The 12,266-nt window shown below is 44.4% G+C and overlaps 1 protein-coding gene across 1 annotated transcript in view; it reads left to right on the forward strand.

The window, feature by feature from the left end:
- LOC139461718 (beta-hexosaminidase subunit beta-like) overlaps positions 1 to 12,266 on the forward strand; it is a 39,257-nt gene extending 26,991 nt beyond the window's left edge. Inside the window, exons 11-14 of the mRNA XM_071243173.1 lie at positions 2,504 to 2,675; positions 8,197 to 8,287; positions 9,265 to 9,369; positions 11,227 to 12,266. Coding sequence (XP_071099274.1) covers positions 2,504 to 2,675; positions 8,197 to 8,287; positions 9,265 to 9,369; positions 11,227 to 11,287 — 429 coding nt within the window. The 3' untranslated portion in view covers positions 11,288 to 12,266. The remainder of the gene's footprint in view (positions 1 to 2,503; positions 2,676 to 8,196; positions 8,288 to 9,264; positions 9,370 to 11,226) is intronic.

A 12,266-nucleotide genomic window follows, 5' to 3' on the forward strand; every position in this document is an offset into this window, starting at 1 on the left:
TCACTATGGTTGTTCACTACGGTTCACGATGGGTCTTCACTATGGTTGTTCACTAAGGGTGTTACCTATAGATATTCACTATGGTTGTTCACTACGGGTCTTCACTATGGGTGTTCACTATGGGTATTCACTACGGCTGTTCACTACGGGTCTTCACTACGCTACTGGTGTTCACTACTAGTGTTCACTACAGTTCACTACAGTTGTTCACTCACTGTGGGTTTTCACTACGCTACGGGTCTTCGCTACAGGTCCTAACTACGGTTGTTCACTACAGGTGTTCACTATGGGTCTTCACTGCGGGTTTTCACTACGCTACGGGTCTTCGCTACAGGTCCTCACTACGGTTGTTCACTACAGGTGTTCACTATGGTGTGTTCACTACAGTTATTCACAATGGGTCTTCATGGGTCTTCACCACGGTTGCTCACTACAGCTGGTCGCAACAGGTCTTCACTACGGTTTTTCACTATGGGTCTTCACTACGGGTCGTCACTACACTACAGATGTCCACTACGGTTGGTCACTACGGGTCCCCACTTCAGGTCTTCACTATGATACGGTTGTTCACTACAGGTCTTCACTACAGTTGTTCACTACGGTTGTTCACTATGGGTCTTTACTATGGGTCTTCACTACGCTATGGGTCTTCAGTATGGGTCTACACTTCGTTTGTTCTCTACGGGTATTCACTATGGTTGTTCACTATTGTGTTCACTACAGTTGTTCACTACGGCTGTTCACAACGGGTATTCACTATGGTTTTTCACTATGGGTGTTCACTACGGGTGTTTACTAGGGTTGTTCATTATGGTTGTTCACTACGGTTGTTCACTGTGGCTTTTCACAACAGGTATTCACTATGGTTGTTTACTGCGGGTGTTCACTACGGTTGTTCACTATGGGTGTTCACTATGACTGTTAACTATTTGTCTTCACTACGGTTTTTCACTATGGGTCTTCACTGCGGGTGTTCACTATGGGTCTTCACAACGGGTCTTCACTACGGTTGTTCACTGCGGGTGTTCACTACGGTTGCTCACTATGGTGTTGTTCACTACGGGTCTTCACTGTGGGTCTTCACTACGCTACGTGTCCTCACTACGGGTCTTCACTACAGGTCTTCACTACGGTTGTTCACTGCGGGTGTTCGATATGTGTCTTCACTACGGTTGTTCACTGCGGGTGTTCGATATGTGTCTTCACTACGGTTGTTCACTGCGGGTGTTCAATTTGTGTCTTCACTACGGTTGTTCACTGTGGGTGTTCACTACGGTTTCTCACTATGGTGTTGTTCACTACGGGTCTTCACTGCGGGTCTTCACTACGCTATGTGTCCTCACTACGGGTCTTCACTACAGGTCTTCACTACGGGTCTTCACTGCGGGACTTCACTACGCTACGTGTCCTCACTACGTGTCCTCACTACGGGTCTTCACTGCGGGTCTTCACTTTGGGTCTTCACTTCACTACGGGTCTTCACTACGGGTCTTCACTTCGGGTCTTCACTTCGCTACGGGTCCTCACTTTGGGTCTTCACTTCACTACGGGTCTTCACTACGGGTCTTCACTACGGATCTTCACTTCACTACGGGTCTTCACTTCGGTTGTTCACTACGGGTCTTCACTTCGGTTGTTCACTACAGGTCTTCACTACAGGTGTTCACTATGGTTGTTCACTGCGGGTATTCACTACGGGTGTTCACTACGGGCCTTCACTGCTCCTGTTGGGGTACAATGGCCCAGTCATCTTAGACAACCCTATTCGCTCGGCGGAGTTGTGTTCCTTCAGTGTGCCAGGAACTGATCGTGGGTTCGAATCCCAGCTTCCCCCGATCATGCTTCTAGGTCTGTCAGCACCATACCTGTGCTGTTTGGGTCCCTTAAAGTGGTAAACGTCTTAGACCTGATCACCTCCCACACCAAGCTGACACGCCGTCATACAACTGGAATACTGTTCAAAGCGGCATAAAATACAATGCACGGACTCTGAGGTCGGGATATGACGCCTCTTGTCTTCTTACGTGTTTGTTGCGCAATACATCCTTTGTATTCAAAGCAACGCTTAACCAAACTCGATCAATTGCTCACTCTGTGCTCCTGAAATATTCGGTGTTGATGAAGTCTTTGACCCTACAAATATGGCTTCCTAGTAATAAAGTTGTTTGTTCTTGAACGCTGCACTCAGCAATATTCCAGCTATATGACGGCGGTCTGTAAATAATTGTGATTGACATCATGAGGATCGATCTACGCAATTGAGATCATATGCATCAACCAAGTCAGCGAGCCTGACCACCCGATCCCGTTAGTTGCCTCTTACGACAAGCATGGGTTGCTGAAGACCTATTTTACCCCGGATCTTCACGGGTTTTTAGTAGTAAAGATAAGTAGTTGCTATATTCTATAGACATACAACTGGGGTTCGTATCCCAATTGTGTCCCGAGTGCCTGTAGTCGGTGAGTGTCATTTCTACATTTTTGCATCTTTTCTTTCATTCAGATAGATGAAGGAGCCGTAATTCAAATATGGAAACCGAATCCCAAGGCCGCCATGACTTTAGCGGTCAGCAAAGGTCATAGGGTCATCTACTCAAGTCCGTGGTGTCTGAACTACGTCACATCCGGTATGGACTGGGCGACGCTCTACTTAGCCGATCCCCTGGAACACACAGGTCAGTAGGTGCATTTTTTCCATCCCGAAAACACACAGGCCAGTGGGTGCGTATGGTACATCCCCTGAACGCACAGTGGGTGGATAGATGTAGCAGGGCGTGGAGTCATCCCACAGATGACATCCTTACCTTGTCAGCTTGCTGACGGGGTTAACCTCTTTGGTCATGTGGACAAGGCGTCCGACCTGTGATCAGAAGGTCCGTGGTTCGAATCCAATCACGGGACTCTGATATTTTATGGCTGCTACATTGACGCCCAACGTGGGGCTGAGTATGTTCATATTAAATTTGAACAAAATAAGCCTCAGTACCCTACTATGAATGTGGAGTATGTAGCAGGGCGTGGAGTCATCCCACAGATGACTTCCTTACCTTGTCAGCTTGCTCACGGGGTTAACCTCTTTGGTCATGTGGACAAGGCGTCCGACCTCGGATCAGAAGGTCCGTGGTTCGAATCCCAACAGGGGACTCGGAAATTTTATGGCCGCTACATAGATATGCGCACGGACTTACGGGCCACTTTGAGACGAGGTGATTTGAAATGATGTGCATGCACGTGCAGGTGTGCGTGCGGTTGCTTGCACTAAACCGGACTTGAGTGCGTGAGTGCGTGCGCACGTACCAGTCCGGACAAATGCCGGGTTTAAAGTGCGAAGCCCACGGAGACACCATGCCACATTTTACCTTTTTTACCCCACTCGGTATACTGAGTCCGAGCCGACCAGTCCTTGTTTTCTCACCAGTGCCAGAGAGGTAACAAGCACTATCGTTTTAGGTATTTTAGTAACACCCGACCAGGGCATCGAACCACCAACCTCCCGCTCACTATCTACTCCAGTATCATCTATCTACCTCCACTATCATCTCTCTACCTCCACTATCATCTATCTACCCCAATTGCGCAGATCGATGCTCATGATATCAATCACGATTATTTACAGACCGCCGTCATATAGCTGGAATATTGCTGAGTACGGCGTTAAACAACAAACAAACAAACAAACACGTGTTGTTACAGAATCCCTCATCTTCCTTTGTTACACTGGTTGTTGTTGTTTTTGTTGTTTTTGTAGCTGACATCAGCTACATAACACACTGAAATAGTCCTAAACAGACCGTGTCCTGCCGGTTGTTATGATGTGCGTGACAGTAGCACTCGAGTCTGTACTGGAACGTCGCAGGCAAACAATGGTGTCTGACAATGTCGAAGCTGTAATCCATAAGCCCACGCTGTCTTCAGTCCCAATAACGGTGTATTGCGCAGTACACAGGCCAGAAGACAACACAGCCCATGTCCTCGCTTCAGAGTGAGTTGGTTAAACACCACTTTAATGTCATGACTGTCACATTTATGTGAGCGGAAAGCCCGTTTACATCTGACGTGAAACACGGGTATGGTGCTGACAAACCAAGAAACATAACTGAGGTTCGAACTATGACCAAGGGTTTTAGTATCCAAGGGACGAAACTATACCTTTAATGTTTGTTTGTTGTTTAACGCCGCACTCTAACTGTATGACTTGACCTAAGTCTCTTTATACAATAACGAGGCATGGTGGAATACTGTCATAAATATGATTGTTCGGGCTTGCAATTTGCGAAATCACAACGCACTTCACATCAATGCCAAACATCGGAAGTGTATGAAGAAAACATAGTCCCTCTGGAATATTCCCCGATAGAAACCTATTTCCGGATCCGTACTGCCCCAACAAAAGAAATAACCGCGGATAATGTTGAATGTGAGGCACTGACGAGAGACAAGCCGTATTGTTTATATAAAGAATACAAGTCAGTGTATCACCGGGTCCGGGAGCTCCGGGAACAGGGCCTCTACTGTCTGTACTTCCTGAACTCCGCGCATCATGTGTGCTGCGTGACCCATTGCATGCCGGGTCAATAAGACTTACCACTGCGCATTGATACATTCAGCAGCCATCACGGCTCGGATAAAAAAAAGATATTTTGGTAACATTTCATGCTTATTTATTTCTTTAGCAGATGTTGTCGACATATCGGAGTTAATCATACCCGCTGAACTCCCTTGGCGGTCTTCTGTGGCCGGATGTTGCTATCTCCAACAGGAATTCAGTTATTCCGAACAACGGGTCTTTATCTGAAGGGGGCGTTGTTCTTGCAGGAGGGGTGCAGGGGCAGAAACTGACATCAACATTCTTTCCATTGTGTGCAACATGTGTGCTGTATGTTTGTTGTATGAAGACGTGGGCGTTTGGCGCCCAAACCTGCCGATAAGTTGGTATTATTACGTGACGATATGTTTGAGAAATGAAATGCCAAAAGAAAAACGAAAAAAGTACTTTTTTACAATTGTTTCTTAAAAACACTTTCGCGAAAGAATTTCTTCCAATGTCTGACAGTGCTTTGTGCTGCGAAGGGGTTTCAGTTCCCCTTATTGATTTCAATACAGATTCCGGATTTCAGTGTAGCGTTTGAAAGTACCCACATACAGTGTAGGTACAAGAACACTGTATATCATATACACTGCTATCATATTTTACAAAGAAATCTCGATGTATGTTACCGGGTGCCCCACATAGTACATATCACAATGTATATTATAGGTCTTCAGCAACCCATGCTTGCCGTAAAAGGCGACTATGCGTGTCGTAAGAGACTACAAACGGAATCGGTTGATCAGGCTCGCTGACTTGGTTGATGAATGTCATCGTATCCAAAATGCGTGGATCGATGGGCATGATGTCAAACACTGGATTGTCTGGTCCAGACTCGATTATTTACAGACCGCCGTCATAAAGGCTGGAAATTTGCTGAGTGGGGCGTTAAACAACAAACAAACAAACAAAACACAATGTATATTACCGGGGGCCCTATATGTTAAACATCACAATGTATATTACCGGGTGCCCTGCATGTTAAACATCACAATGTATATTACCGGGGGCCCTACATGTTACATATTACAATGTATATTACCGGGTGCCCTACATGTTAAACATCACAATGTATATTACCGGGTGCCCTACATGTTACATATCACAATGTATATTACCGGGTGCCCTACATGTTAAACATCACAATGTATATTACCGGGTGCCCTACATGTTACATATTACAATGTATATTACCGGGTGCCCTGCATGTTAAACATCACAATGTATATTACCGGGTGCCCTACATGTTAAACATCACAATGTATATTACCGGGTGCCCTACATGTTAAACATCACAATGTATATTACCGGGGGCCCTACATGTTAAACATCACAATGTATATTACCGGGTGCCCTGCATGTTAAACATATTACAATGTATATTACCGGGTGCCCTACATGTTAAACATCACAATGTATATTACCGGGTGCCCTACATGTTACATATCACAATGTATATTACCGGGGGCCCTACATGTTAAACATCACAATGTATATTACCGGGTGCCCTACATGTTACATATTACAATGTATATTACCGGGTGCCCTACATGTTAAACATCACAATGTATATTACCGGGTGCCCTACATGTTAAACATCACAATGTATATTACCGGGGGCCCTACATGTTACATATTACAATGTATATTTCCGGGTGCCCTACATGTTACATGTCACAATGTATATTACCGGGGGCCCTACATGTTACATATCACAATGTATATTACCGGGGGCCCTACATGTTAAACATCACAATGTATATTACCGGGTGCCCTACATGTTAAACATCACAATGTATATTACCGGGGGCCCTACATGTTAAACATCACAACGTATATTACCGGGTGCCCTACATGTTAAACATCACAATGTATATTACCGGGGGCCCTACATGTTAAACATCACAACGTATATTACCGGGTGCCCTACATGTTAAACATCACAATGTATATTACCGGGTGCCCTGCATGTTAAACATCACAACGTATATTACCGGGGGCCCTACATGTTACATATTACAATGTATATTACCGGGTGCCCTACATGTTACATATTACAATGTATATTACCGGGGGCCCTACATGTTACATATTACAATGTATATTACCGGGTGCCCTACATGTTACATATTACAATGTATATTACCGGGTGCCCTACATGTTACATATTACAATGTATATTACCGGGGGCCCTACATGTTACATATTACAATGTATATTACCGGGTGCCCTGCATGTTAAACATCACAATGTATATTACCGGGTACCCTACATGTTAAACATCACAATGTATATTACCGGGGGCCCTACATGTTACATATTACAATGTATATTACCGGGTGCCCCACATGTTACATGTCACAATGTATATTACTGGGTGCCCCACATGTTACATATCACAATGTATATTACCGGGTGCCCTACATGTCACATATCACAATGTATATTACCGGGTGCCCCACATGTTACATATCACAATGTATATTACCGGGTGCCCCACATGTTACATATCACAATGTATATTACCGGGGGCCCTACATGTTACATATTACAATGTATATTACCGGGTACCCTACATGTTAAACATCACAATGTATATTACCGGATGCCCTACATGTTACATATTACAATGTATATTACCGGTGCTCTACATGTTACATATTACAATGTATATTTCCGGGGGCCCTGCATGTTACATATCACAATGTATGTTTCCGACCTACATGTTAAACATCATACTGTATATTACCGGGTGTCCCACATATTACACATCTCCGTGTATATTACCGGGTGTCCCACATATTACACATCTCCGTGTAGATTACCGGGTGTCCCACATATTACACATCTCCGTGTAGATTATCGGGTGTCCCACATATTACACATCTCCGTGTATGTTACCGGGTGTCCCACATATTACACATCTCCGTGTATATTACCGGGTGTCCCACATATTACACATCTCCGTGTAGATTATCGGGTGTCCCACATATTACACATCTCCGTGTATGTTACCGGGTGTCCCACATATTACACATCTCCGTGTATGTTACCGGGTGTCCCACATATTACACATCTCCGTGTATGTTACCGGGTGTCCCACATATTACACATCTCCGTGTATGTTACCGGGTGTCCCACATATTACACATCTCCGTGTATGTTACCGGGTGTCCCACATATTACACATCTCCGTGTATGTTACCGGGTGTCCAACATATTACACATCTCCGTGTATATTACCGGGTGTCCCACATATTACACATCTCCGTGTATGTTACCGGGTGTCCCACATATTACACATCTCCGTGTAGATTATCGGGTGTCCCACATATTACACATCTCCGTGTATGTTACCGGGTGTCCCACATATTACACATCTCCGTGTATGTTACCGGGTGTCCCTCATATTACACATCTCCGTGTAGATTATCGGGTGTCCCACATATTACACATCTCCGTGTATGTTACCGGGTGTCCCACATATTACACATCTCCGTGTATGTTACCGGGTGTCCCACATATTACACATCACCGTGTAGATTATCGGGTGCCCCAGGTTACTAATGTATAACGTTCTGCCTCACATGTTCTAATTTTGGCTGTAGTTGGTGCCGCTGAAGAGGAGGTGGTGATGGGTGGGGAGGCCTGTGTCTCGGGGGAACACGCGGTGGACTCCAGCCTTCTACAGACGTTGTGGTGAGTGACGTCAGGTGGTATAGCCACGACATATCTGCTCACCCGACTACAAGATGGGATAGGTCCAAATATACACGTCATATCACCTCACCCCACCTCAAGTTCGGATAAGTCCAAATATCCACGACATATCTCCTCACCCCACCTCAAGTTCGGATAAGTCCAAATATCCACGTCGTATCTCCTCATGCACCTCAAGTTCGGATAAGTCGAAATATCCACGTCATATCTCCTCACCCAAACTCAAGTTCGGATAAGTCCAAATATCCACGTCATATCTCCTCACCCCACCTCAAGTTCGGATAAGTCGAATAATCCACGTCATATCTCCTCGCCCCACCTCAAGTTCGGATAAGTCGAAATATCCACGTCATATCTCCTCACCCCACCTCAAGTTCGGATAAGTCCAAATATCCACGTCATATCTCCTCACGCACCTCAAGTTCGGATAAGTCGAAATATCTACGTCATATCTCCTCACCCCACCTCAAGTTCGGATAAGTCCAAATATCCACGTCATATCTCCTCATCCCACCTCAAGTTCGGATAAGTCCAAATATCCACAGTACATATGGCTAGGACATGCTGGCCAGTGCTTGGAAGTATAAACAGCGATGGACACTTTCGGGAAATGATGACGCCAATCTTCCACATCAAAGAGTCTAACCTTCTCTCGGGTTTTGGTATAAGCATAGGTGTAGGCAAATGGATAAAGTGTTCGCTCGTCACGCCGGAGACCTGGGTTCGATTTCCAACATGGTTGCAATTTGTGAAGCCCATTTTTTGTGTTCCCCGCCGTGACATTGCTGGAATATTGCTAAAAGCGGCGTAAAACCAACTAACCAACCCTCACTCACTCACTCACTCACTCACTCACTCACTTTTAGAACTCCTCTCTGCACAATTGACGTCTCAGTGACGAAACAGACATTTCTTCTTCCAAATGTTTACTCTTTCCATATGTCCCCGGCATGTAGGTCCCGTGCCAGTGCGATGGCGGAGCGGATGTGGAGCGACCGCAACGTCCGGAATGTACCGGAAGCGCAAGTCCGTCTGGAGGAACAACGGTGTCGCATGATAAGGTCAGCTGTACACGTGACCCACATGAGTGACCAGTCATAGGGGTGTGAATCAGTGTCAACTGACCTGTACTCGACAGTCAATCTGTCCCCGAGCGACAGTCTAACATCCACACTCTCCACAGCGTCTACTACAGAATGGCAGTTTGTTTCCCCACAAGGCTCTAATAACGCAGATCAAATGACAGTCTGCAATAAAGCCAGCAATAAATATGTTTAAAATCCTTATACAAAAAAAAATGATATACGAGTGGCAAGTTTGGGTGTAGATTTTGCAATATTAAAAAAAGTATTGATACACTTATTCCAGAAAAAAATATACAGCTTCTGTTTTGTAAATCATTAGTAGGGGTAGGCAGGGAAACACATAACTGGGCCTGTCAGGCAGAACTTGGAGAATACCTACTGCTAGTACCAATAATAAAGAAATGAGTCCTATTCAGATAACTCAACAAATGTCATTCTTAAACATGCTTTGGAAGTAAATATCAACCTTTCGTTGGCTTGGTTCATAAATTCAATAAAATACAACAAACGTTTGAAGTAGTAAACACATATAATAGTAATAAATCCTCTGTCAATAAACTCCAAATGTCAAGGATTCATTAAGAGAAAACAACCCCATTTGAACCTCGTCGCTGTGAAACGTAATGTCGTAGAAGATGAGCAACACTATGCAATATCCTGTATAAAATATAATCAAGAAAGAGAATCACTTCTACAAATAATGCTCAATCATAATACAGAATTTGGTACACTCAACGAAAAAGAACAATTCTTGATACTGTTTACCAACAGTCATCATCTTGACGTCGATACAAGTATATAGGTATTTAGTAGCAGAGCTACCGTGAAGATCCGGGGTAGAATAGGTCTTCAGCAACTCATGCTTGCCGTAAAAGGCGACTATACTTGTCGTAAGAGGCGACTAACGGGATCGGGTGACTTGGTTTTATTGTGCATTGGTCGTATTTAGCCTGTATAATACAACATGGCGGGTCCATAAGCTGAATACTGAAATTTTCTTATCTCTAACAAATTGGCGAAGTGCATGAAATTGACAAACTGGTTGTAACTTAACTTCATTGTGCATATTACCGCTTCTTTCATTGACAAACAATGTATTCGTAAGACGCAACTAACAGTATCGGGTGGTCAGGCTCGCTGACTTTGTTGATGAATGTCATCGTAAGCCAATTGCGTGGATCGATGCTCATGATGTAAAACACTTGATTGTCTGGTCCAGACTCGATTATTTATAGACCGGCGTCATATATAGCTGGAATATTGCTGAGTGCGGCGCTTAATAACAAACAAACAAGGCAGCAGAATCACAGACATAGATTGCAGACTGGTCTGCAATGTTTCCGTGGAAACCGGATTCATCCCCCTCCGACTGTGTATTCGGCAATATGTGACCCAAGGCGTTGATACACTCTTCCCGGTGATATATCCAAATTACCCCATCTTCGATTATCCAGTGTAATATATCCCTGTCATATCATGCTAGATGCCGTGAACCCAACCGCCATGAAAGGTTCGCCTGGAGCCCGATTCGAATGGCATGATGCTGAACTAACCGTCCAATCTAAGAACATTCATGAGCGAGACACAATCTGTAAAAAGTTGGAGTAGATAAGACATGGGTCCGGGGTATTTAGCCAATTGAATCTAGATATAATACACTGGGGAATCACGGATGAAGGATTTCCGAAAAAGAGTTCTTATAAATTCCATGCAGGTATATTTCATGTCCAATTCAAATGTCTTGAAAATTAGCCGACAAGATGGGATATTTTACTGGTGCTTCGGGTTTACCTGGAAACAATAGATAACATGGACTGTTGTACTCTGTTTCAGGAGACGCATCCCCATCAGTCCTCTGAACGAACCCAGCTCGTGCAATCTGCACGTGCCATGACGACTAGTGACGTCATGACTGGAAACTCTCTGTGACAAGTGCAATGGTTAATGGATGTGATACCCATGTCGACCGACTGCCAGGCACCGTGCTTCACACATTGACAAAAAACATTACCCCTACATATTAACGGAACTATATTGTGTATGCTTGAACCATGAGAAACCTTTGTCTTGCGATAACCGTGGCAAGCAGCACGCTTCAATGTCAGCAAATTGCCTTATCACTCCTATTGTATCAATACGCCAATGGAAACTATATAGGCCCTTAAGCCCATTAGACCGTCATAATTGAAGTCTGAACGCTCGATGTATCGTGTAGCTTATATTGAATATGTGGCGGTGGAATGAGTTTATTGCTAACTCCAGGCCATCCTGTTCTGGACAGACTCCGGCCAGAGGCTGTGAGATGATGAGTTACATGTGGTGGTACTGAGCTGAAACCATCGCAAGGTCGTCGTGACCTGACTGCGTTCTCAACACACAGCTTTCTATACACTGTCTTTCATGATTCGAATTACCTGTAATCTTAATGTACAGTTTGTTTGTTTGTTTGTTATTTAACGCCGCACTCAGCAATATTACAGCTATATGACGGCGGTCTGTTAATAATCGAATCTGGACCAGACAATCCAGTGATTGACATTATGAGCATCGATCCACGCAATTGGGATACGATGACATGCATCAACTAATTTAGAGAGCCTGACCACCCGATCCCGTTAGTTGCCTCTTACGACAAGCATGGGTTTCTTATTGTATAGATTTGATGTAATCGTCTACCTGTGCAGTAACTGATATAATCTACCTGTGCAGTAACTGATATAGTCTACCTGTACAGTAACTGATGTAATCTACCTGCACAGTAATTGATATAATCTACCTGTGCAGTAACTGATGTCTACCTGTACAGTAACTGATGTCGTCTACCTGTACAGTAACTGATGTCGTCTACCTGTACAGTAACTGATGTCGTCTAC

The sequence above is a fragment of the Haliotis cracherodii genome, unplaced genomic scaffold, assembly GCF_022045235.1.
Source record: "Haliotis cracherodii isolate W230 unplaced genomic scaffold, xgHalCrac1.p SCAF_15, whole genome shotgun sequence".
NCBI lineage: Eukaryota > Metazoa > Mollusca > Gastropoda > Lepetellida > Haliotidae > Haliotis > Haliotis cracherodii.